This window comes from Macaca mulatta, chromosome 10 (assembly GCF_049350105.2).
Source record: "Macaca mulatta isolate MMU2019108-1 chromosome 10, T2T-MMU8v2.0, whole genome shotgun sequence".
Lineage (NCBI taxonomy): Eukaryota > Metazoa > Chordata > Mammalia > Primates > Cercopithecidae > Macaca > Macaca mulatta.
In genome coordinates, this window is record NC_133415.1 from 8,247,850 (window position 1) to 8,273,993 (window position 26,144).

General features: G+C 58.3%; 2 protein-coding genes across 4 annotated transcripts in view; both read left to right on the plus strand.

The window, feature by feature from the left end:
• Window positions 1-24,431, plus strand: part of SCUBE1 (signal peptide, CUB domain and EGF like domain containing 1) — a 143,891-nt gene extending 119,460 nt beyond the window's left edge. For 2 of the 3 annotated variants that reach the window (XM_028827624.2, XM_015150522.3), the window contains 12 exons: window positions 2,224-2,343; window positions 2,695-2,799; window positions 4,133-4,249; window positions 4,836-4,973; window positions 7,162-7,365; window positions 12,381-12,542; window positions 14,064-14,231; window positions 15,543-15,704; window positions 16,376-16,573; window positions 18,386-18,538; window positions 18,994-19,073; window positions 23,668-24,431. In XM_028827624.2, coding sequence (XP_028683457.2) covers window positions 2,224-2,343; window positions 2,695-2,799; window positions 4,133-4,249; window positions 4,836-4,973; window positions 7,162-7,365; window positions 12,381-12,542; window positions 14,064-14,231; window positions 15,543-15,704; window positions 16,376-16,573; window positions 18,386-18,538; window positions 18,994-19,073; window positions 23,668-23,820 — 1,760 coding nt within the window. In that variant the 3' untranslated portion in view covers window positions 23,821-24,431. The remainder of the gene's footprint in view (window positions 1-2,223; window positions 2,344-2,694; window positions 2,800-4,132; window positions 4,250-4,835; window positions 4,974-7,161; window positions 7,366-12,380; window positions 12,543-14,063; window positions 14,232-15,542; window positions 15,705-16,375; window positions 16,574-18,385; window positions 18,539-18,993; window positions 19,074-23,667) is intronic. The other variant, XM_077949395.1, reaches the window with a different exon arrangement.
• Window positions 1-26,144, plus strand: part of TTLL12 (tubulin tyrosine ligase like 12) — an 86,896-nt gene that overhangs the window by 11,657 nt on the left and 49,095 nt on the right. The window lies entirely within an intron of this gene.

Here is a 26,144-nt window from a genome sequence, read left to right on the forward strand (position 1 = left end):
AGTGCTGGGATTACAGGCTTGAGCCACCGCGCCCGGCCAATATCCTGAATTCTTAAACAAATGTTGGTCTGTCTCCTGGAGTTTAGGAAAATTTCCTTCAGCACTCAGCATAGCTCTAGACCTGGCTTTACATCCAGCATTAGAGATCTGATTTCTGGCTCAGCAACTTTAATGGAATATTGTGCAATAGGATTTTTCCTTTCCTGGGATAAACCCTAAGGGAGGAGTTGCTTGTGTAGGAGGTGAGGGGCAGGAGCAGAGAGGGTAGGATGCGATGAGTGGCTGGTGAAGATGGAGCTGGGCGGAGAGAGCGGCAAGTGGATTTCAGAAGGTTTGGGTGGGAGGAAACTGAGGCCAAGGTATACCAGTGGCAGAAGCTATTAAATGATGGCATTTTGTCTCCTAACATTTTAGAGCTCCTCTTAAATATATTAATGTGTTAGTTTTGATGTGTCAGAAGTTCCCACAATGACCGATGTTATTCTAAGTTGGTGGTAGTTGTCGCTGTTTGGGTTTTGTGGTGAGTAGGGGGCAGTTTGCCATTTACCAAGAGAAGCACAAGCTAGGATAATAGTCTAAATTCATAAGGCTGCAGGAGCTCAGCCAGGGAAGTTGCAGCCTTGGCATAACCAGCCCGTGATCATCACTTTCATCAGTCAAAAGTGTGTGCTTAGAATGACGTTCCCGGTTCCCCCAAACATGCACAGGCTGGAAAGGGCCGTGCAGTCAGTGATCTGACAGCTGTGACCCCAGAATATGGAGAAGACAAAGGGGCCTCCTTTCACGTGTTGGCAGAACAGGAGTGCCCTGAGGAAGACTTGAGAAGAGACCCAAGGAAAACTCTGCCTAGTCGCCTATGGGAATTGGCCCCTAGTATCATAGACCTCTGACCATTGATCCTGGGGGCCAGCTTGGATTGAGTTGGAAGCATGCAGAGTCTATGTTGCCGTCTGCTCCCCAAGGAGCACCCCGTTGTCTATCCAGCAGACACGAGACAAGTCAGAGCACAACAAAACTCATGAGATAAACCTTTATCTAATAGTCAAGCAAAAGCAAAGTGCCCAGCAGCAGAACACGCAGGTAAATGTGCGTCTCCGAACACAAGGTCTTGCTCCACAGCCAGAGAACCACTTGCTAACAAAGCAGTCAGCGCAAGAGAGCAGCAAAGCAAGTGAGAACTCAGGGTGCTGCCGCACTCTGCCCTCCCAGAAAGCAGTCAGCAGGACAGACCAAATGTGGGCCCCGGGGGCTTGACCAAGGACACCTGTGGCTCACGGCTCCCAAAGGACACTGGGAAGCAAGGGTTTCTAAAACAATCTTGGAGGAACCTCTGGAATTACCAAAGGATGAGATCAGCCACCGCTCAGTATCTGAAACCAGAAAGCCGAGCTGTCACTTAAGAAAGGGGGAACTGTGTTGGTCAGGCAGGCTCAGGGAGCAAGGCAAACTGTCGGTCTTCCCTGGGGATTTGGAGCAAGCTTATTCCAGGCAGGTTGGGATCAGGGTGATGGGAGTGTAAAAGCATGGCCTGTGTGGGTTACAGAAGGGAGGTGACTTGCCTGAGCCTGGAAGCCTGGTTACCCTGGAGTGACCCCACACTGATGACTGAGCAGAGTGTGAGGCTGTCACTCAGGAGCTGGCTTTCAGAGGCGCGCCACGTAAGCCGGCTGTTACCGACTCATTAGCTGTCTGTAAAATCAGTTCTGGTATTTACCATGGCTGTAGAACCATCAGTCTTTTCCTCGGAGTCCGGGGGACTTTCTCATCCTCTAAAGATAAGTCAGCATGTGAAAAATTTTGGAGGCTGTTTCCGACGTCTCCAGACACCTGTATCAGGGGCTGCCCCAAAGAGGTGCTTCTGAGCAGTCCCTCCCATGGCCCTCCCAGGAAGCCCGTGTTCATTTACCGCCAGGGGGAACAGACGCCTGCCCTGGAGAACTCAGCCCTGCCCTCAGGGAGTTCCTGGTCTGGGGATGGGGACAGGAACCTTCTCACAGCCAGGACTGGAGCCTGAGCGGGAGGAGGGACTAAGCCAGCTGTCTGGGCCCAGCATCCCCACACGACCAAGGGACCTGTGATCTCCAGGCATCTTCCCACCAAGCCAGCCCAGCCATGGAAGAGGGCAGTGGGGGGAGTCCCCATTAGGCCATGGCCAGGACCCTCCCGGCTCCGGGAAGCCTCCGCCCCGGCCTCTCTCAGCCTCTCTACCATCTCCCTTCACAGACACAGGCCAGTGTCTTTCTCGCACCAAGACCTCCCCCCGGGCCCAGCTGTCCTGCGGCAAGGTGGGCGGCGTGGAGAGCTGCTTCCTTTCCTGCCCGGCCCACACGCTCTTTGTGCCAGGTAACCCGGCTGTCCCTGAGATGGGGTGCTGTGGCAGGGGGTTCTTCTTCCCTGGGGTCCCACCATTGCTCCCAGCTGTCCTCCAGGAAAGAGCCCGACCTAGGAGTGAGGGTCTCTGATAACTGAGTGACGCTAAGGCAGCTGTCTGGTTTTCTGTGGGCCTCACTGTCCTCAGTAAACCCAGTGGGCTCCTTCCTCCAGGCCACTTGCCTGTGGTTGTGTAGCGGAAACTGGCGGAAGAATCTGTCCTGATCTTCGTCTCACTCCACAATCCCTCGGAGGCCCCAAGAACCTGAGGGCCGTGGGAGGGAGGCGCACCCTGGCCCACCTCACCCACTGGCTTCTCTGCAGACTCGGAAAATAGCTACGTCCTGAGCTGCGGAGTTCCAGGGCCGCAGGGCAAGGCACTGCAGAAACGCAACGGCACCAGCTCTGGCCTCGGGCCCAGCTGCTCAGGTAACCCCTCGGCCTGTCCATGCTGCATGCCACTGGGTGACCTTGACTTTGCATCCAGCGTCATGCTGGCAGGGGAGGAAGGGGCACTGCCCAGGGAAGACCTTCCTGCTCTCGGTGGCCTGGGGCACTGGCGATGAGCCAGGCCCAGGACCTAGAAGCCAGCATGCTGCAGGCTGAGTTCCAGCCCAGAGTCAGGGGACCATGGGAGGGCCCTTCCGGCTCTGAGGTCACAGCCAGAGTGGTTCAGGGACCCTAACGTGCTGTGAGTGCACAGATCTCAGACTGTCTGGGTGGAGTAAGCCACATCTGCCGTGGCTAGTAGATTCTGCCGAGTCAGAGCTGGCCTGGCCGTGCAGAACGTGCCGAGAAGCGCCAAGGTGCAGCACAGTCCCAGCCATTCGGGAGCAACCCTCCGGGCTTGGTCAGCATGGCACAGCCAGCCTTAGCTCCTGCCAGCTAAGGAGCTGGGGATTGTGTCTTCAGCAGCTTTTCTTACTCAGGATGCTGAATTTGATAGATAGGTGCATTTCTGTATGTTTCTTTATTTTTATTATTTTCTTTTAACGGAGTCTCACTCTGTCACCCAGGCTGGAGTGCAGTGATGTGATCTTGGCTCACTGCAACCTCCGCATCCCAAGTTCAAGCAATTCTCCTGCCTCAGCCTCCCGAATAACTGGGATTACAGGTGCCCATCACCACACCTGGCTAATTTTTGTATTTTTAGTAGAGACAGGGTTTCACCATGTTGGTCAGGCTAGTCTCAAACCCCTGACCTCAAATGATCTGCCTGCCTCGGCCTCCCAGAGTGCTAGGATTACAGGCGTGAGCCACCACACCTGGCCCATTTCTGTATATTGAATGCATATGTGATTTTATTGTAAGCACCTGTGGTGGTAGGCTTCTTTAGTCCGAGGGCTATGATATGCTCTTGCAAGGAACCGGCAGTCCTGGGAATCTACAGTATTTCAAAGCACTTTCCCTTCCTTGCTCTCCTCTCTCTTCTGCTCTATGCTCTTTCCTAAAACACAGTCATGGCTTGGTGATGGGGAGGAGGTAGGAAGATCCGTTTCCTCCTCCAAAGAAGATCTCTGGTGGGTGGCCCCTGGGCTTGCGCTTGACGCCACCATCCATGTGTTCGCCTGTTTTAGGCCTTGCAGGGAGAGAAATGGGGCAGGAGAGGGTTCCCCACGCCAGGAGAGCTGTCAGGGCACAGGGACTCCGACCAAGCCCCACCCCCAGCCCCAGATGGATTTTTCCGTGGCAGCCCCTGTCCCCCACCACCTCCTTGCCTGCAGGAGAGGCCACCACCTGGGGGAATTTTGGCTTTCCCCAGATGCCCCTGCCACCCCCATCAAACAGAAGGCCCGCTTCAAGATCCGAGATGCCAAGTGCCATCTCCGGCCCCACAGCCAGGCGCGAGCAAAGGAGACCGCCAGGCAGCCGCTGCTGGGTGAGTGGGCCGCCCTGCTGCCAACCCACACCAAGGGGGCTGTGGGAGAGTCCTCATGCCTGGGAGCTAGGGCCCCGGGGTCCAGCGAGTCTGGTTTCCAAGGGTGGAGGCCTCTCCCACCTGGCAGCTGTTTATTGAATGAGAGTTTCCAAGGACCTTCCAGGCTGGGGGAACAGCAGAGGCAAACTTGGTACGAGGGGCCCCAGAGGAAGGCACCAGCTCTGTCGCCATGAAGATTCCTCCTCAACAGAGCTTTCAGCACGCAGCAGGCTCTGCCCGGAGCCCGGTCTGCACTGGCCAAACCCTCAGCAGGCCCAGAGCTGGGGTCACAGCCTCATTCATGAATATGTAGGAGGTGCCTCCGCCTGCAGCAGCGTGATGGACCGGGCGTGAGACCTGGCTCAGCCGCCAGCGCCTCCTGAGACCCCGAGCCAGCCCTGGCCTTCTCTAGCCTGAGTTTTTCCATCTGCACCACGGACTGCTAGGCACAGGGGTCCTCGCTGATGGTACTCTGTGTGCAGGGCTTGGTAGGACCTTGCTCCCTGCCCCATGCCGCCTTTGCCACAGTGGTCCTTTCCTTGTCCAGACCACTGCCATGTGACTTTCGTGACCCTCAAGTGTGACTCCTCCAAGAAGAGGCGCCGTGGCCGCAAGTCCCCATCCAAGGAGGTGTCGCACATCACAGCGGAGTTTGAGATCGAGACAAAGATGGAAGAGGCCTCAGGTAGGTGAGGGGTTCTCTTGGGGGCTTCTGCAGGCCTGAAGGAGGACAACAGGCTGGGGGCGCTGCCAGGGGCCTGCCAGGCATGAAGCTGGGCTCCCACCAGAGCACAGCTGTGGCTGGAGACAGAGGCAGGCCCACAAGCAAAGGGGGGTGGCAGGGGCCAACGCCTGCAGCCAGGATAGAAGAGGCAGCCCACAATGAGACAAGGTGACCGCAAAAGTCACATGACCCTTATCTGCCCGTCCACACTCCTGCTGGGGCCCGGGAGGACAAATAGGTATAGCCCCCCCAGAATGGTTGAGCCAAGGACTGTCTTTCCTGGTTCCGGAAGGGGGTTCTAATGCTGGCTCGGGTGTCACAGCAGCACTTTGCTCTTGGCTATACGTGAGTGTCAACTTGTGAGTCACTGATGTTGAAGAGATGGGATCTGTCAGCAGATAAGTGTGGTGTGGGCCTGGCTGTGGGCTTGGGCACTGTGAAAAGTCTCCACCCAGGTAACACTCTCAGCCAGAGAGGCAGACGCACGTGTAAACCACCCATTGCCAGGTGAGACTCGGGGCGGGGGGGACGGGGTGGGCACAAGAACAAACACTGCATACAGCTGAGGTCTCCCCCCATGGGAGGGCTTAGGAAATGTCTTAGTCTGGCTGGGCGCGGTGGTTCACAGCTGTAATCCCAGCACTCTGGGAGGCCAAAGTGGGTGGATCACTTGAGGTCAGGAGTTCAAGACCAGCCTGGCCAACATGGTGAAACCTCGTCTCTACTAAAAATACAAAAATTAGCCAGGTGTGGTGGTGGGCACCTGTAATCTCAGTTACTCAGGAGGCTGAGGCAGGAGAATCGCTTGAACCCGGGAGGCAGAGGTTGCAGTGAGCTGAGACCGAACCACTTCACTCCAGCCTGGGTAACAGAGTGAGACTCCATCTCAAAAAAAAGGAAATGTCTTAGTGTATTCGCGTTGCTAAAAGGAACACCTGAGGCTGGATAATTTATCAGGAAAAGAGTTTATTGGCTCTGGGCTCTGCAGGCTGTCTGAGAACACAGTAGCAGCGTCTGCCTGGTGAGGCCTTAGGCTGCTTCTGATCAAGGAGGAAGGTGAAGAGCAGCCGGCATCCCATGGCAAGAGGAAAGGAGCAAGAGAGAGGGGAGGGGGTGCCTACGTCTTTTCAACAATCACATCTCATGGGGACTAGTAGAGCCAGCAAGAACTCACTACCACCAGGACAGCACCAGGCCATTCATGAGGGACCTATCCATGACCCTGACACCGCCCACCAGGCCCCACCCCCAGCATTAGGGATCAGATTTCAACATGAGATTTGGAAGAGACAGATATCCAAACATATCAGGAAGCCTTCCCAGAAGAGGCACCATTTGAATGAGAGCTTGGAATCAAGCTCACTGGGTGGAAGAGGTGGCGAGGAATGGCATTCAGGCAGAGGGAACAGAATGAGACCACCTGCACACGGGAAGGGGAACATCACACACCGGGGCCTATTGTGGGGAGGGGGACGTGGGGAGGGATGGCATTGGGAGTTATACCCGATGTAAATGATGAGTTGATGGGTGCTGACAAGTTGATGGGTGCAGCACACCAACATGGCACGTGTATACATATGTAGCAAACCTGCACGTTGTGCACATGTGCCCTAGAACTTAAAGTATTAAAAAAGAACGGGCAAAGACACAGAGGTCAGAGAGAGAAGGAGGTGTCCAGGAAGCAGTGAGTAGGGCCAGGTGGTTATACTTTGGAATCCACAGGGAGTGTCAGAGTGGAGGGGATGAGGCTGGCAAGGCCAGACGGGGCTGGACCTTAAATGGCCTTGGATTCAAGGCCAGAGAGCTGGACACTCTCCTGGGGACAGTGGCAGTCCTCGAGGTCTTTGAGTGACAGAAAGGAGTTCTTGCCCCATGAGTCACACCCTGAGGGGTGATGTGTTGCGGTGGCAGCTGCCTGGATTGCACTCAGATCTGCCGCGTGGCCTTGGGCAGGCCCTGCCTCCCAGCTCCGCAGCCTCCTCATCTGTCAGATGGGCACGACAGTGGCCCCTTGCCCCAGGACTGTTGTGAGAATGCACTGAGGTGGTCCGAGCCTAGTGCAGGGCCTGGCGCGGGGAAACCCTCAGCTAAAAAGGCAGCTGCTAGCAGGGTTGCCAGCGATTCACGTTCTGTCTCCCTGCCCCCGCAGACACTTGCGAAGCGGACTGCTTGCGGAAGCGAGCGGAGCAGAGCCTGCAGGCTGCCATCAAGACCCTGCGCAAGTCCATTGGCCGGCAGCAGTTCTATGTCCAGGTCTCAGGCACTGAGTACGAGGTAGCCCAGAGGCCAGCCAAGGCCCTGGAGGGGCAGGGGGCATGTGGCGCCGGCCAGGTGCTACAGGACGGCAAATGCGGTGAGTCCTTGCCCATGGCCACTCAAATGCTCACTCTGTCCTTCCTTGCACATGAGCCGGGGTAAACAGTGATGGGCATGCAGGGGAGACAGACACCTGGGGAGGGGACAGAGAGATGCAGAGGCCTGCTGAGGAGAAGCACTGCAGCCCTCATGGTCATCGCTGTCATTTGAAGAGCACTCCTCTGTGCTGGGCCTCGGGCATATGATCACAGTCCTGGGGAGGGACAAGGAGTGAACAGGACAGCAAGGCCACGGTCGAGGGGCGCGAGGGGGCACAGGAACCAGAACAGGCCCTCTCCAGTCTGGGATGTGGTTCGAGGAAGCTTCCTGGAGGAGGAGAAGTCACGTGAGCTGAGACCTCAGGGCTCCGGGAGTCGGGGAGGCTGAGTCAGGGTTGGGGGACAGAACAGCGATGTCATGAGGCCTAGGGCCACCCAGGAGGGCAGCGTCGTGCTGCAGGGAAGCAGGTGAGGCCGGTCCCCAGCGGGCTGGTGTGGGCTGGAGGGGAGAGCCTGGAGGCAGAACAGGCAAAACCAGCACACCAGACGGTCCTAGTTTTAGTGGAGCTCGCATGCCCATGGGGAAGACAGACGGTGAGCCAGTGAACATGGCCACAGGTGCAGTGAGGCCAGAGGTGATGGAGCCTGGCAGGCCACAGACACCACTCTGAGTTCGATGGGGAGCCATAGGAATGCTTAGAGCAAGGACGCAGGCTTGTGCGCACTGTTATGGGAAGACTGAGTAGAGGGGGCGGAGCAAGGACGGGGAGGAGCATGAGATGGAGGGGGCTCCTAGGGAGAGACAGACTTCAAGGACGACTCCAAGGGTTTGGCCAATTGGGCAGAGGTGGTATCGCTCCCTGATCCAGGCCAAATCCCCAAGGACTTGAGGAAGAGTGGGCTGCGGGCAGGGAAATTGAGGAAGAGTGGCCTGGGGGGAGGGAAATTGAGGAAGAATGGGCTGAGGGGAGGGAAATTGAGGAAGAGTGGGCTGGGGGGAGGGAAATTGAGGAAGAGTGGGCTGGGGGGAGGGAAATTGAGGAAGAGTGGGCTGGGGGGAAGGGGCGCACAGGCTGGACGTGTTCAGTTTGAGATGCTCACAAGTCATCCACATGGAGATGCTGGATGGGCAGTTGAAGCCACAAGTCCGAAGCCTCAAACAATAGGGTTGGCCAGGGGTGTAAACTGGGAAGCTGGTGGAGAAGAGGTGACACCTGGTGGGGGAGGGGGTGAAGCTGTTGGAGAAGAGGTGACTCCTGGTGGGGGGGGACCAGGGGGAAGCTGTTGGTAAAGAGGTGACACCTGGTAAGGGGGACGCTGTTAGAGAAGAGGTGACACCTGGTGGGGGGGAAGCTGTTGGAGAAGAGGTGACTCCTGGCAGGGGGAGGGGAGCCGGGGGGAAGCTGTTGGTAAAGAGGTGACACCTGGTGGTGGGGGAAGTTGTTGGTAAAGAGGTGACACCTGGCGGGGGTGGGGGAAGCTGTTGGAAAGGAGGTGACACCTGGTGGGGGCGGGGAAGCTGCTGGAGAAGTGGGGAAGCTTTTGGAGAAGAGGTGACACCTGACGGGAGAAGGGCCAGATTGGGGAAGCTGGGACTCTGGCTCAGACAGTGGAGGGAAACAGCCGTACTGACAAGGGGGGACAAAGAGGACTTGGTGATGTCATTCTTCTCTTTCTTTTTTTGTTTGTTTTTGTTTTTGAGACGGAGTCTCACTCTGTAGCCAGGCTGGAGTGCAATAGTGTAATCTCAGCTCATTGCAACCTCTGCCTCCCAGGTTCAAGCTATTCTGCTGCCTCAGCCTCCCAAGTAGCTGGGACTACAGGCACATGCCACCATGTCTGGCTAATTTTTGTATTTTTAGTAGATATGGGGTTTCACTATGTTAGCCAGGCTGATCTCAAACTCCTGACCTCATGGTCTGCCCACCTCAGTCTCCCAAAGTGCTGGGATTATGGGCGTGAGCCACCGTGCCCAGCCTCTTCTACTTTCAATAACTTATTTTGGGCCGGGCATGGTGGCTCATGCCTGTAATTCCAGCACTTTGGGAGACCAAGACAGGTGGATCACCTGAGGTCAGGAGTTTGAGGCCAGCATGCCCAACATGGTGAAACCCCATCTCTACTAAAGATATAAAAATTAGCTGGGCATGGTGGCGGGCACCTGCAGTCCTAGCTACCAGGGAGGCAGACACAGCAGAATCACTTGAACCCAGGAGGCGGAGGTTGCAGTGAGCTGAGATCATGCCACTGCACTCCAGTCTGGGTGACAGAGCGAGACTCCATCTCAAAATAAAAATAAATAATTTCAAAATGTTATTTATTTATTTATTTCAAACTTTCAGAAACATTGTCAAACAGATAAAAAAACTTCCATTCATCCAAATTCCCCAACTGTGCACATTTGACTGCATCCGCCCCCTCTGTCTCCCACACATGTATGCATGTGTGTAAGTGTGCATGCGTGTGTGAGTGTGTAGTCTTTACCATCCAACCCACATGCCCACTCCATTCAGCTTCAGCAATCCTTCCAACAATGTCCCTTTTGTCTTTCTGGTCCCAGTTCCCATCTAGAAAGACATGTCACCCTGCACTGTGTCTTCAGGCTCCTTCCGTCTGGAGCCGCTTCTCTCCTTTCCCTGCCTCTCCTGTCCTTGTTCCAACCTCATCTCCTCTGGGCTGGCACTCAGAGCTCCCTCTGGTTTTTCCGGGGGACCTGACTCAGGGCCCAGGGTCCGGCAGGAACCTCAGCTTCGAGGCCTGATCCTGGGTGCCCCATCAGCAGGCACAGGATACCCGCAGCCCACCACAGGATACCCCCAGCCCACCACACAGGATACCCCCAGCCCACCACACAGGATACCCCCAGCCCACCACACGGGATACCCCCAGCCCACCACACAGGGTACCCCCAGCCCACCACACAGGATACCCGCAGCCCACCACACAGGATACCCGCAGCCCACCACAGGATACCCCCAGCCCACCACACAGGATACCCCCAGCCCACCACACAGGATACCCCCAGCCTACCACAGGATACCCCCAGCCCACCACACAGGATACCCCCAGCCCACCACACAGGATACCCCCAGCCCACCACACAGGATACCCCCAGCCCACCACACAGGATACCCCCGGCCCACCACAGGATACCCCCGGCCCACCACACAGGATACCCGCGGCCCACCACACAGGATACCCCCGGCCCACCACACAGGATACCCCCGGCCCACCACACAGGATACCCGCAGCCCACCACAGGATACCCCCAGCCCACCACACAGGATACCCCCAGCCCACCACACAGGATACCCCCAGCCCACCACACAGGATACCCCCAGCCCACCACACAGGATACCCCCAGCCCACCACACAGGATACCCCCAGCCCACCACACAGGATACCCGCAGCCCACCACACGGGATACCCCCAGCCCACCACACAGGGTACCCCCAGCCCACCACAGGATACCCCCAGCCCACCACACAGGATACCCCCAGCCCACCACAGGATACCCCCAGCCCACCACACAGGATACCCGCGGCCCACCACAGGATATCCCCAGCCCACCACACAGGATACCCGCGCCCCACCACAGGATACCCCCAGCCCACCACACAGGATACCCGCGGCCCACCACAGGATACCTGCAGCCCACCACACAGGATACCCCCAGCCCACAACACAGGATACCCCCAGCCCACCACTGGCTTCACTTTCACTCGCCATTTTCCCTCTGTGATTGATGAGTGTTTTCTGGGGACATTCTAAGTTTGGACCAATATTCTCCTCCTCATCAAGCTTCTGCACAGCTCCCACCATGTCAGCCACCTCTACCATTCGTTCCACATGCACTAGTCATGTTCTCCTGCAGGAAAGCGGGTGGCCATGGCCATTTACCTCTGGGTCTGTATCCCTGTAGACTCAGATCCCCCTTACTCATTGCGTTGTGATCCATTCCTGATGTTACTCAGTTCGGTGCTCGCTCTGTCGCCAGGGTAGCCAGGGGTGCCTCACCAGGCTGGCTGTTGGGTCTTTCTGACCTGCCACACACATGCTGTGAGCCTCCCCTTAGTTCAGATCCAGTCGACACTCTCCATCCCCTGGCATCAGCCAAATCCCCAAGGACCCCTGGTTCCTTTGAGAGGAGGATGAGGCGTAGAAACCAAAATCTGGGATATTCATTGCTCCTGGAGTACCACTGCCTCTAGGCCCTCTCATTGGACAGAACTGGAAAGCATAGGTGTGTATACAGGTGCGCACATTAGACATGGGAATCTTTGGCTGGGGGGTTCTAAAACCGTGAGTTCATGCCCGTGCCTCCCGTTCCACACCTCAGGGTCCTTTCTAACCTCACTCCCGTTTCCGCATTTGTAAGCATCTTCTCCAGCGCTGAGAAACTCGGCTCCCTTTCTCCTTAATTTACTGATTTACTCAGTTTCCTTTCTTACTCATCAGTTAACATATTTGTTCAGTGTAGCCAACCATACTGCACCGTCTTCAGCCCATCATCTCCTCACTGCGCCCCTCCCACCTCCCCCGCCAGGCCCTCCTGCCCTTGCCTATTTCAGCCCCAGTCCCTCCGCACTGCCCCTAACTCCTCCACTCAGGAAGGACAGGGGAGCTTTGGGGTGAAAGGACTGTAGCATGTCCAAGTGGCGACATCCAGGAGGCAGTTTGCTAAAGCTGGAGGGCAGGGTGTGGAGCAGAGAGAGGACAGAGGTATGGGGGAAGTGGGGACCACAGGCTTTTATAAGCAGGTGGAGATGGAGGGGTCCACAGAGGACTCTGAGGTGCAGCAGCCAGAGGGCCCAGGCTTCATGGCCCTCACAGATGGCTGCCCCTTGGGTCCTGCCCCAGGCTCTTCTGGGATAGGTCTGGGGCCCCTCTGTGTCCTTGGGGCCCCAGGGAACAAGGACTGTGCCTATCAGGAGAGCCTGGGCTTGAGCACACGGGAGACACCCCCGGCCTCCCCACCTCTGCCTCCAGCAGCCTCTCCACTTTGCCTCTGCAGTTGCCTGTGGGCCTGGCACCCACTTCGGCGGTGAGCTCGGCCAGTGTGTGCCATGTATGCCAGGGACATACCAGGACACAGAAGGCCAGCTCAGTTGCACACCGTGCCCCAGCAGTGACGGGGTTGGTCTGGCTGGTGCCCGCAACGTGTCGGAATGTGGAGGCAAGTGTGGGCCTACCCTAGAAGGAGAGGTGGGGGTGGGGGGTGGGCAGGGGCTCCTCCTGTCTCTGATGAGGCTCCTCCTGTCGAAGGCCCAGGTGCCTGGTGTGGCCAGAGAGCGTGGTATTTTCTAAAGTTCTTTGTCCTTTCCAAAGCCCTTCACGATGTCTGTGCAGTCATCACTTACAAAGTGCATGGCAGATCCCAAAGCGTCAGCAGTCTTGGAGTGCACTACAGTACTGAGCACCGCTCTGCACTCAGTGTGTTTCAGAATTGTATCATGTACTTTGGAAAGGACTTCACGGTGTGCAAACACTTTAGCATCCACAGATCAACTTACGGTTCTAAGGGAGGTACATAAGTGCCTTAGGAGGGACCAGACAGCTTACATGTTACGGAACGTTCCATTGTGACTGGAACACTTTGCAGAGTGTGTCTTATACTCGAGCAAGAACTTTGCTCTACACAAAGAACTTTGTGATGTGCCCACAGATGGTTTAGAAAGCCCTTGTTCAATTTCCCAAATACAATTCGGTTTGCAAAGAGCTTTTGCTTTTACCTCCCTCTCCCGACTTAATTCCATCTGTGAAGCCAGCTCAGGCTCCCCACGAGCCTTTCTTCCCAGACCACTGTGAGTTTCACCCAAGAGAATCCACGGGGAAGGTTCTCAGCACCCTGAGAAGCACGGTGCCTGTGAGGGTGGGGGAGTGGGGTCCCAGGATACCAGAGACCTCCAGCTTTCTCCAGGTCACAGAAGGGCTCAGTAGCCCAGCCCTGAGTCCGTGCAGGCTGCCGGCTGCTCTCTGGCCCACTGCCCGCTCCAGGAATGTGGTCTTCACCCCTGGGGGAGTGGCCACTGGTAGGCGATTCCGTGTTTGGGTAGAAGCTGAGAATCCCAGGGTCTGGGCTGAGAGGACGCTAAACCTGCCCCTCACTCAGTGCCAGAATGCGCTCTGCATCCTGAGTCTGCTGGAATGCTAGAACATTCTTTATGTGGAGCTGAAATTGGCTTTCCTGTGGTTCCCTCCCTTTGTCCCGGGGTGCTCTTGAGTACCTCAGAAACCCTCCCCAGACCCGCCTCCCTCTGCTCTGGTCTGGCCCTGTTGGTAGACCAGGCAGCGTCACCCCGAAGCTGAGCAGGTGCCCCTTCTGTGAAGACCCCGGTGCAGCCTGCCCCCCAGGGAGAGCCCCTCTGAAACACATGACCTCCCGTTCCACCCGTGGGTCCCCTTCCCAGCTCAGCAGCAAGATCTTGCTCTTCAGCCCCCAGGCCTTCTTGCTGGTGGGAGAAGGAAAGCCAGCTTGACCAAGGCTGCACATGAACCGCTGGCAACATCCGGACCAGGGCCCAGCCTCCTGCATCCAGGCTGCTGCGTCCTCCCCACCCCGTCCCCACCCCAGGCCTCGGGTGCCTGGTACCTTTTCCAGGGCCAGGCAAGGGCCAAGAGCAGGGCCTGAGACCACCCACAGCCTCGGCCCTGCGGCGCCCTCCTGCCCACCTGAGCCATGACCTCTGACTTCCAGGCCAGTGTTCTCCAGGCTTCTTCTCGGCTGATGGCTTCAAGCCCTGCCAGGCCTGCCTCGTGGGCACGTACCAGCCTGAGCCCGGGCGCACCAGCTGCTTCCCCTGCGGAGGGGGTTTGCTCACCAAACACGAAGGCACCACCTCCTTCCAGGACTGCGAGGCTAAAGGTGAGCATGTCCCCCCACCACGCCCGCCCACCCCAGGAGGCAGGGCTGCGCTGCTCAGGGAGGCTTCCCCGAACCCCTCTCATCTCCACGTGGCAAACCTCCCAGCTCAGAAGAGCAGCCTGGAGCTGTCAGGCGTGGGCGTGGGTGACCCACGGTGCCCTGCATTAGGACAGGGACGTCTTACAGCTGAGAGCTTTCTGAGCTCCAGGGGGAGCAGCAGCTCCTCAGAGCACTGGGGAGGGCTCTGGGGACAGGAGGGCTTGAGCAGCATCTAGAAGGGAGGTTGGGAGGGTCAGGAGGGGGCAGGAGTGTGGGGGCAGGAGTGTGGGGGCAGGAGCGGGATCAGGGTATCACCTCAACTGCTGTCTGTTCAGGGCACCTGGTCCCACCCAGGTCTGCATCCCGTCTTCCCTCACTCACCAACTCCCCCAAGTCTTCCCCATTCTCAGCTGCTGACCCTGCTTCCCCACCGTGCTCCCTCTCAGTGTCTGTCTGTCTGTCTAGGCAGCCTGGCCTTCAGTTCCCTGGAGCCAGCCACATCACCAGATACTCCCCTGCACATACAAACTGCTCTGAATTTGCCCATTTAAAAAAAGAATTGAAGCCAGGTGCGGTGGCTCACGCCTATAATCCCAACACTTTGGGAGGCCAAAGCAGGTGGATCACCTGAGGTCAGAAGTTTGAGGCCAGCCTGGCCAACATGGCGAAACCCCATCTCTACTAAAAAAAAAAAAAAAAAATGAGCCGAGCGTGGTGATGTGCACCTATAATCCCAGCTACTCGGGAGACTGGGAGGGGAGGATCGATGGAACCCGGGAGGCGGAGCTTGCAGTGAGCCAAGATGGCGCTACTGCACTCCAGCTTGGGTGACAGAGCAAGGCTCCATCTCAAAAAAAAAAAAAAAAAAAGAATTGCCCACCTCTAGCCCCCCACCCCGCCACCCTCAGACTCTGGCCGCCTGTCTCTCCTGCCCCAGCAACCTTGCAGAAAGAGGGTTTGGCCTCGCTGGCTCCACTTCCCCTCCTTTGTCTCCCCTGAATGCCTCTGGTCACATCCTCACCCCCACTCTCCCTGAAAATTGCTCCCATCAAGGTGGCCTGTGTGGTCCCTGTTTTGCTGGAGCGAACATCACATCAACCTGCCATGTGACCCCCACGCCAAGGGCTCTTCCCGGCCGTGGCGGAGCGAGGGTGGTGGGAGGTCATGGCGCGGTGGGGAAGAGCCTTGAACTCTGTGCCAAGACAGACCTCGAGGGCATGGGAGGTTCTGCACCCCTCCACACCCACCACACTGCCTTGTGTCCCCCGGCAGTGCACTGCTCCCCCGGCCACCACTACAACACCACCACCCACCGCTGCATCCGCTGCCCCGTCGGCACCTACCAGCCTGAGTTTGGCCAGAACCACTGCATCACCTGTCCGGGCAACACCAGCACAGACTTCGATGGCTCTACCAACGTCACACACTGCAAAAGTGGGTGCTGCTGCTCCGTGGCAGGAAGCTGGGAACGCAGGAGGGGCTGGGCAGGTTGTGGGGGCGGGAGGAGACCTGATCTCACACGAGGACACTGGACTTCTCCCGTTCCGTCACATCTGCTCTTGGGTGCCCTGCAGCCGTCTGGAGGCCTATGGCACCAAAGGGGCAGCCCTGGCTTGGCCCACTCTACAGAGCCCACAATGGTGCCCATCGTTCATCAGTTCCCACTGCTCACCCGACACAGCCTGAGCCTCTGCCCCGGGCCAGGTCCTGCTCTAGTTTCTGGGTCTGCTGGGGGAGCTGACAGACTACAGGGGCACTGACGGGGCTGCTAGAGAGCACAGGGCTCCAGGCCCTCTCAGTGCCCCTGACAAGGCCCAGCCACAGAGAAATAGGGTGGGCCTGCAGGCATGGCAGCCCAGTAAGAAGAAGCCCCCAGGTTGGGCCCCGGGTAACCACAGGTGTGAACAGGGGACCTGCCCTCCTGCTCTGGGGGTAGCCCAGGCAGGGTCCCCAAGGAAGATGGGCTCAGGGTCCGAGGGCTGGTGTGGGAGGGGACAAGAGCACCTTCCAGCCCTGCGCTAGGCCTCCCGGGTGGTTAGAGGCCTGGCCGGCCAGGGCCCCGCCGAGCAGAGCCTGATGAGGCCCTTGGGCCACTGTGCCCACAGACCAGCACTGCGGCGGCGAGCTTGGTGACTACACCGGGTACATCGAGTCCCCCAACTACCCTGGTGACTACCCAGCCAACGCGGAATGCGTCTGGCACATCGCGCCTCCGCCGAAGCGCAGGATCCTCATCGTGGTCCCGGAGATCTTCCTGCCCATCGAGGACGAGTGCGGCGATGTTCTGGTCATGAGGAAGAGCGGTACGTGGCGGGTGGCGGCGACCAGAGGCAGCCGCAGCCCCGTTTGCACTCCCGTCTCGCTGCGGTTCCACCAGGCGGGATCGCTGCCTTCACAGGGCAGAGAGCAGGGCCCTGGGGCTCAGGGCTCAGGGGACCAGCCAGCCCCTCAGAGTCCACCTGGGAGGCAGGGTTGAAACCCACTTGGGTCTAAGAGCTGGCTTCACAGAGTTCTATGGAAAGATCCGGAGAGCTTAGGGTATCCTCAGAGTAGATGCTGGGACATGGTCAGGCCTGGTCTCAACTCCGGCCACAAGCCCGGCCCTCATCCCAGTGGTAGGACCAGCCGCAGGGCCCCTTCCTACCACTGTCTGCCACACAGCTCAGGGCGAGACCTCAGACTCCAGCTCCACAGGTCTCCTCCTGCCTGCTGAGGTTTGGGGGACCACACGGCGGTCCCATGCACCACACAAGATACCAGCTCAGACAGCCCTCCTCACCCCTCTGGGAGCCCTGGACTCCTGGCTCATCCTCCCCCGTCAGGGCTCCTCCTGAGACTTCAGGGAGTGAAGGATGGAATGGCATGAGGACTGGTTAGTCCTCAGCAGTGGGTGTGACCGTGTGTGTGCCCAGCTGGCCACAGCAGCAGGAATGCCTGGGAGGCCCCTGAGCGCCCCCCAGCGCCAGCCAAATCCCTGCAGCGTCCCTGGCCAGGGGACCTCGCTGCTGTCGGGCTTTGGGTGCCCACGGGAGCGAGCTCCAAGTCTGAGTGTTAGGGAAGGAAGACAGGAACCCAAACACCCACAAACACTGGCCAGAGAAGATCTCTGGGTACACAGCGACCACAGAGACCGGCCAGAGGAGGGGGTGGGGAGGGGCCTGAGGGCTGAGCTGCATTATCCTGGGCAGGAGTTACTCAGCACAGCTAATGAGTAGACAAATGTCAGCAAGGCTGACGCAGCTGACCAGCCAAAAGCCGCAGTGTGCAGATGGGCAAGGGACCGGCCCGGGACCACCTTCCCCGCCCATTCCCCTCACCCGCTCCCCTGCCCCCAGCACCAATCCTTCTGTCTCCCACCACAAGGCTGAGCTCAAGTGAAGCCCAGCCTCTCCCCGATGAGGGGCTCTTTGGGAAGGCTCCCAGGGAGCCGGGAGGCCTTGCCGAGCAGCCGTTAAGTGAGGAGAGGCTGGGCAGGGCTGGGGTGCTCCCCTTGTCACCGCGTCTGAGAAAAGGATGGTTTGCAGAGTTTGGGAAGATTCACCTGCCGGTCACATGCTGTGCCCACGCTGCCGCACTCGGCTCCTGATTTCCTCCTCGGGAGATCAGCGCTCAGTGGGCCTTGCTGGTGCATTTGTTCTTGGGGAGAAGGGACTTCCCAAGTCTGTGCCTCTGGTTCCAGCAGTCAGTGCCGGTTCATCTCCCATGCCCTCCCCCAGCTTCCACTCCCGCCCTGGCCTTGCGCCAAGTGCAGGCCTGAGCCCTGTCATGGGGGAGCAGTTAGCTGGAGGGAGACAGAGACCCACCAATGGAGGGGCTGTGATAAGGGGTTCACCAGAGCAGAGCAGGATCTTGGGAGGGGAGGGAGGGCGCAGTCAGGGAGGCTTCCTGGAAGAGGGGACACAGAGATGGGTCTCAGAAAGACACGTAGGAACCAGGGTTGAGGGTAGGGAAGGGCCTCGGAGGCAGAGGGAACAAGCACGAAGATGAAGCTGTTGTGTTTGGGGTACCAGGCGTTCGGTGCAGGTGCTGGGTGGAGGACTGGATGGGAGGCAAGCGGCCTAGGGCAGGAGGAGCTGCCTACCTGGGGCAGCTCAGCAATGGTGCTTCACCTGCAGCCTCGCCCACGTCCATCACCACCTACGAGACCTGCCAGACCTACGAGAGGCCCATTGCCTTCACCTCCCGCTCCCGGAAGCTCTGGATCCAGTTCAAATCCAATGAAGGCAACAGCGGCAAAGGCTTCCAAGTGCCCTATGTCACCTATGATGGTAAGACCCAACTGTGTTCACGGCCCACTGTGCACGGCTCAGGCAGGGCCCTGGAGACAGAGATGAGTCGCATGTCCCCACCCTCAGGGAGCTGCGACCTGGCAGGTACAGACCCGGAAGCAGAACGAACCCTGTCAGGGGCCAGAGTCAGACAGGCCGAGGGTGGTACCGGGTGGTACAGGCAAGGCAGCAGTGAGTGGCATCTGCAGGCTTCAGCCAAGATGCTGCCCAAGCAGGGTTTTGAGGGCTAAATAGGGGGTTCTTAGCGAAACCCTGAGGAGGACAATACAGGTGGAGGGAGCCCCAGGTTCAAAGCCAAAGGCAGAGCTGCGGCCAGCCATAGCCCGGAGCCCGTGGCTGGAGCAGGGGAGGGAGGGCAGAGGCTGGAGGTGAAGGGGGAGCATGTGGGTCTCAAGCCCCTCGCCTTCCTCTCCCCTTGCTGACCCACGGCCCAGAGGACTACCAGCAACTCATAGAGGACATCGTGCGCGATGGGCGCCTGTACGCCTCGGAGAACCACCAGGAAATTTTGAAAGTGAGTGAGTTTATTGGAAGGGAATCCACGTAACCCTGGGATGGGGCCTGTGATGAGCCAGGACCGCCCCTGCGTCAGCCCTGGCCCCTGGAGGAGCAAGGGAGGGTGGGTGGTGATGGGAGAGGAGCAGGAGGCGTGGGGGTCCCAGAGCCCTAATGGTGAGGACTGGGTCCTGCATGTCTATCCCTCCAGACCAGGAGGCCTGAGGGAAGCTGTTTGGTGGGGATGTGGGGACCAGGACCTGGTGATGTGGCCTCGGGCACGTTCCTCACCAGCTCTCAGCCTCACTCTCCTCATCTGTAGAATGAGGGTATTCTGGGGGCTGTCTCAGAATCAGTGGGATCTACCCAGTGCCCCTGTCACTTGGAGACCCCCTGCCACTGGGACTGGGTTCCCTCCTCTTCCTGCTTCCAGCCTGGAGAGGCAGGGCCACCAGGTGTGTCACATGGTGGGTACTGGCCGGAGGCCCAGGGACCCAGGACTCACCCCGCTCAGCCCTGAGCAGCAGCACCATCAGCCCAGGAGCCCAGGGGTGTGGAGGACGAGGGCAGAGCTGGAGCGCTCCCGCTGTTGCCTCCTCTGAGGAAAGGATGCTTTGCAGAGTTCGGGAAGATTCACTTGAGTCTCCCCATAGTCTGCCAGTCGCGTGCTGCCGCCCTCGGCTCCTGATTTCCTCCTCAAGCCGTTTGGGCAGAAACCAGGGACACGTCCTGGGTTCTCTCCCCACATCCCTGTTCCCCCAGCTCTGCCCTGGGAGCATCGCTCCCAAACTGAAAGCGTCCTGATGCTGCTTTGGGGACATAAACCCCAGCCAGGGAGCCGCCCTCCTCCACAGCAGCTCCCAGCTCCTCACACTCACCAGGGCCCCTCGGCCCATCCTTCCTTCCCCAACCTCTTTCCCCAGCAAACGTCCCCCCAGCCTTCCACCCTCAGCTGGGACATCCTGTCATCCTCTGGGCAGCCTGCCCGGACCCCCTGACCTGGGTACACCCTCTGCAGCCCTTGGGCCCCACGCGCCCCTCCTTCCTGGCAGCCACCGGCACTCACTTTAGCTTTGTTCTGTGAATATTTAGTCCCCGCCCCCCTTGCGGGGGAGGAGCTGCCAGGGTTCATGGTCAACGCTGCCTCCAGCGCTGGCCCCGCCCCAGCACAGAGGAGGGCAGGAGTGTCTGTCTCCAGGGTGTGGCTTCAGGGCACGCGTGTGTGGGGTGTGTGGGGAGTGTGCTGTGTGGTGTGTTCATGGAGGCATGTGTGCTGAGTTTGGAGGTGTTCAGTGTGTGTGGTGACTGGTGTGTGTGTAGGGGTGTGTGGTGGGGTTGAGTGTGGGGTGTGAGTGGGTGTGTGTAGTGTGTATGTAGGGGTGTGTGTTGAGTGGGTGTGTGGTGGGGAGGGTGTAGTGAGTGGGGGTGTGGTGGGCGTGTGGTGTGTATGGGGGTGTGTGTGGTGAATGGAGGTGGGGGTGTGTTTGGTGAGTGGGAGTGTGTGGTGAGTGGGGTGTGTGTGTGTGTGTGTGTATGTGGTGAATAGAGGTGTGTGGGGGAGTGTGATGAGGGGGGTGTGGGGGGTGTGGTGTGTGTAGGGATGTGTGGTGAGTGGGTGTATGGTGGTATATAGGGGTGTATGTGGTGAGGGCAGTGGTGGGTGTGTGGTGTGTGGGGGTGTGTGTGTGGTGAATAGAGGTGTGGGGGGTGTGGTGTGTGTAGGGGTATGTGGTGAGTGGGTGTATGGTGGTATATAGGGGTGTATGTGGTGAGGGCGGTGGTGGGTGTGTGGTGTGTGGGGGTGTGTGTGTGAATAGAGGTGTGTGGGGGAGTGTGATGAGGGGGGTGTGGGGGGTGTGGTGTGTGTAGGGGTGTGTGGTGAGTGGGTGTATGGTGTGTATATAGGGGTGTATGTGGTGAGGGGGGTGGTGGGCGTGTGGTGTGTATGGGGGTGTGTGTGGTGAATGGAGATGGGGGTGTGTTTGGTGAGTGGGAGTGTGTGGGGGGTGTGTGTGGTGAATAGAGGTGTGGGGGGTGTGGTGTGTGTAGGGATGTGTGGTGAGTGGGTGTATGGTGGTATATAGGGGTGTATGTGGTGAGGGCGGTGGTGGGTGTGTGGTGTGTGGGGGTGTGTGTGTGGTGAATAGAGGTGTGTGGGGGAGTGTGATGAGGGGGGTGTGGGGGGTGTGGTGTGTGTAGGGGTGTGTGGTGAGTGGGTGTATGGTGTGTATATAGGGGTGTATGTGGTGAGGGCGGTGGTGGGTGTGTGGTGTGTGGGGGTGTGTGTGTGGTGAATAGAGGTGTGTGGGGGAGTGTGATGAGGGGGGTGTGGGGGGTGTGGTGTGTGTAGGGGTGTGTGGTGAGTGGGTGTATGGTGTGTATATAGGGGTGTGTGTGGTGAGGGGGGTGGTGGGCGTGTGGTGTGTATGGGGGTGTGTGTGGTGAATGGAGATGGGGGTGTGTTTGGTGAGTGGGAGTGTGTGGGGGGTGTGTGTGGTGAATAGAGGTGTGGGGGGTGTGGTGTGTGTAGGGATGTGTGGTGAGTGGGTGTATGGTGGTATATAGGGGTGTATGTGGTGAGGGCGGTGGTGGGTGTGTGGTGTGTGGGGGTGTGTGTGTGGTGAATAGAGGTGTGTGGGGGAGTGTGATGAGGGGGGTGTGGGGGGTGTGGTGTGTGTAGGGGTGTGTGGTGAGTGGGTGTATGGTGGTATATAGGGGTGTATGTGGTGAGGGCGGTGGTGGGTGTGTGGTGTGTGGGGGTGTGTGTGTGGTGAATAGAGGTGTGTGGGGGAGTGTGATGAGGGGGGTGTGGGGGGTGTGGTGTGTGTAGGGGTGTGTGGTGAGTGGGTGTATGGTGTGTATATAGGGGTGTGTGTGGTGAGGGGGGTGGTGGGCGTGTGGTGTGTATGGGGGTGTGTGTGGTGAATGGAGATGGGGGTGTGTTTGGTGAGTGGGAGTGTGTGGGGGTGTGTGTGTGGTGAATAGAGGTGTGTCTGTGTGGTGAATAGAGGTGTGGTGGGTGTGGTGTGTGTAGGGGTGTGTGGTGAGTGGGTGTACGGTTTGTACATAGGGGTGTGTGTGGTGAGGGGGTGTGGTGGGTGTGTGGTCTGTGTAGGGGTGAGTGTATGGGGAGTGGGGGTGTGTGATGTGTGTAGGGGTGAGTGTGTAGTGAGTGGGTGTATGGTGTGGGGTGTGGTGGATGTGTACGTAGAGATGAGTGTGTGCCAGGACAGGTCCACCCTAGATACAGCAGATGCAGCCAGAGTCAATAGGACGAGGAGCCCTCACGCCCCAACAGGTGGTGGTCACCATTTGCTGAGCACCTTCCCTGGGCCAGGCTCTGGGGACTCTGTCAGGAACCAGACCTACGCCAGGCCTCACCTCTGCTCCATAGTTTCTGCCCAGGGTGGCAGCCAGTGCCCCACTAGAGAGACGAGAGCCTGGGGCTCAGAGAGGGCAGGGACTGCATGTGTCCTCCAGAGACTGCTCCGGAGGACAGCCCCCGTTTGCTGCCTAGATCCCCACAGCAAACCTGTGCTGAGCACCACTGACGACAGGCTCTCTGCTCACGCCAGTGCAGACCGTTTTCCTCACAGCCCCAAGAAGCAGCATATTCTGTGCAGGGAAGAATGAAATTCAGAGCAGCAAAGCCACGTCCCTGAGGTCCAGCGGGCCAGCTAGCAGGCCCGAAGTGATGATTTGGGATCTGCCGGCTGCAAAGCCTGTGCTCTTGGCTGAGTGTTCTCTGTTTGCAAATGTTGGTTGTGTTGTGTTGTTTTGCAGTGGAACCCTTTGTTAGTAAAATCTTTTTTGTTATTTGTTTTGAGACAGTCTAGCTCTGTCATCCAGCATGGAGTGCAGTGGCGTACTCTCGGCTCACTGCAACCTCTGCCTCCCGGTTTTAAGCAGTTCTCCTGCCTCAGCCTCCCAAGTAGCTGGGATGACAGGCATGCGCCACCACACCCAGCTAATTTTGTATTTTTAGTAGAGATGGGGTTTCGCCATGTTGATCAGGCCGGTCTCGAACTCCTGACCTCGTGATCTGCCCGCCTCAGCCTCCCAAAGTGCTAGGATTACAGGTGTGAGCCACTACACCTGGCCTTTAGTAAAATCTTATTGGAATCCCAAGAGTTAATGCCAAGGATCTATTTAAAAACCAGTTACGGGCCAGGCGCGGTGGCTCATGCCTGTGATCCCAGCACTTTGGGAGGCCGAGGTGGGTGCATCACCTGAGGTCAGGAGTCTGAGACCAACCTGGCCAACATGGTGAAACCCTGTCTCTACTGAAAAGACAAAAATTAGCCAGGCGTGGTGGCACATGCCTGTAATCCCAGCTACCCGGGCAACTGAGGCAGAAGAATCACTTGAGCTCAGGAGGCAGAGGTATAGTAACCCAAGATCGTGCCACTGCACCCCAGCCTGGGTGACAGAGCAAGACTCTGTCTCAAAAAAAAATTTAAAAAAAAACCAATTATACTATTAAAACCAAAAGGTCTGTGGGGTCCTGAAACCCACGAGCCAGCCCAACTCTCTCCCCTCCCCCAGCCTGGCAACACCCCACAGACCCTACAGGCCCCAAGCCTCCCCCACCTCCCACCCACCCTATCTTACAGGACAAGAAGCTGATCAAGGCCCTCTTTGACGTGCTGGCCCATCCCCAGAACTACTTCAAGTACACAGCCCAGGAGTCCAAGGAGATGTTCCCACGGTCCTTCATCAAACTGCTGCGCTCCAAAGTATCTCGGTTCCTGCGGCCCTACAAATAACCGGGGGGAGCGGCCCTGCCTGGGGGTGGCCTGGTCCACGGAGGGCGCATCTGCCCTCCACAGTGGGAGCTGCATGGGCCACCTCGTCGCCTTGGGAACCCCATGGCACTGCTCTTCAGGGAAGCCAACCAGCCCATGGAGACCGAGCCCAGGCACCCTTCGGACCCGCTGCCCCTGTGGGAGCACCCTGCTTCAGGAAGCCTCCCTCCCTCCCTCCGCCTCCCTTCCCCAGGACACCAACAGCGCCCTCTCCTGAGCCCTGGCGGATGGACTGCAGGTAGCAGGATTGCAGGACCTCCGCCTGGCCTGGCATTTCAGGAGAGAGGGGAAGTAGGGCCTATGCTCTGGGAGGCGTGGTCATCCGAGACAGGAGGCCAGGGCAGAGAGGAGGGGACAAAGGTGCTGTCTCGGGGAGGTCGATGAGCCTGTGCTAGCATCCGCAGGCCCCACGCTCTGCCAACTCCTCCAGCCACAGGCAAGGCCATGGCTCCGGGCTGTTACGCTCTAGGGGTTCTGTGATGGGATGGAACAGAGCTGCTGGGGAGGAGACTGGAGGTTTCTGCGTTCCTTCAACAGAACATTTAATGAAGTACTCTCTCTATATATAAAAATATAAATATAAATATATATATATATATATATATATACACACACTTCTATTTGTGGGTACTTTAGGAAAACGCTCTTTGGTCACTGTAAATACGAATTGTGACCCCATCCCTTCCCGCATGAGCCCAGTGAGTCCTAGCAGCTCTCAGCCTCCCTGAACAATTCAACAGCTCCTCCCAACATCTGCCCTTCTGTTTCTGTGAGGCCGGCAGCCCTTGGGGCTAGGGAGAGCACAGCTTGCCTTGGACTTGCTTCCGAACACAAATTCTTCAAGAACTAGCTCAGATGCTCTGCTGGAGTGCTGACCTCACCCGTCCCCTTGCCAGCATCATCACTGCCCTTGGACAAGACTCAGTGGAAGATACTTCCCCTTGGACCTGTTCCTAGGAGGTGGAGGGGCCCCGCAATAAACTGCAGAAGGGGCCTTGGCTCTGACCCTGTGGCAGTGACCTTGGGGTCCGTACTATGCCCAGGTGTCAGCAGGAAACAAGGCCTTGCTCACAGAAGCACAGGCTGTGCCACCACAAGGAGACTCAGAGCGGCCAGTGAGGGAAGGGGAGAGAGAGGAGCTGGCTGTCAGAGGCCTGGCTCCCAGCGCAGCCTCCTCTTGCTACACCATGCCGCCCCCACTTAGAGGGAAACCTCTTTCCTTTCCCGTAAAGGAAAGAGGTTGAATTGACTCAGAGTTCCACATGGCTGGGGAGGCCTCCGGAAACTTACAGTCATGGCGGAGGGTGAAGGGGAAGCAAGCACCTTCTTCACAAGGTGGCAGGAGAGAGAAGCAAGCAGGGAAATGCCGAGGGAAGGAGAGTCTGGACTATGACGGAGCGCATGTGTCCCACCCAGCCGGGAGGCCAGCGCTGGGGATGCCGCCAGCAGAACTCCGCGCCGAGGTCCAGGAGGCCGTGCCTGCTCTTCATCTGCCTGTGCGCTGCGGGACCTGCGTGGGAAATGGTCTGTAGGTTTCAGGTTAACAAATACTGAAAATCCCAAGGGACCTGGGAGACTCTTAAAATGAACTCCATTCTTCGGCTTGAAGTTGCCTCTAGGGTTCCTCCTGGTCACCCCCGGGCCCAGCCTGGCTGGCAAGACATGAACACGGTTTAAGAGGCTGTGGCACACTGAGGACTGCACAGATGGAGGCAGGCAAGCGAGGTCCCCGGGGGTTCAGGGCTTGGTGACGAGGTAGGCCGGTCATCACATATTCTACAGCCCAAAAGAGGGCTTGGAGCTCAGGATTACGCTGTCACGTGTGCCCACAGCAGCGGGGTCCCCGGCCTGGCTCCTGCTGCCATCAGCTGCCTTCTCTGCTGAAGTCCGACTCAAGGTGGAGAGAGAGTGGAGCCTCTGCACTTGGTGGGTAGGTCAGTGTCAACTAACAAGCCCTGCCAGGGGCCACTGCCCCTCCTCTGGCTACAGTCCACGCAGCCCAGCCCTGGTTTCCAGAAAGAGGCCTCCCTCCCTCCCTTTGTGGAGCCATCAGTCATCCCCAAGATGAGAGGCGAGCGTCCTCCTCGGTGAGCCTGCAGCAGCAGCTCCTGAGGGGGTGCCGGGATGGGTGTCACCTCTTCATGAGTGTTCTCCAGAGAAACAGAACCCAGAGGATACAGACGTAGAGCTGTGAGGGCCTGCATTATGGGAATTAGCTCACAGATTCTGGAGGCCAAGAAGTCCCACGATCTGCTGTCTGCGAGTGGGAGACCAGAAGAAGCGAC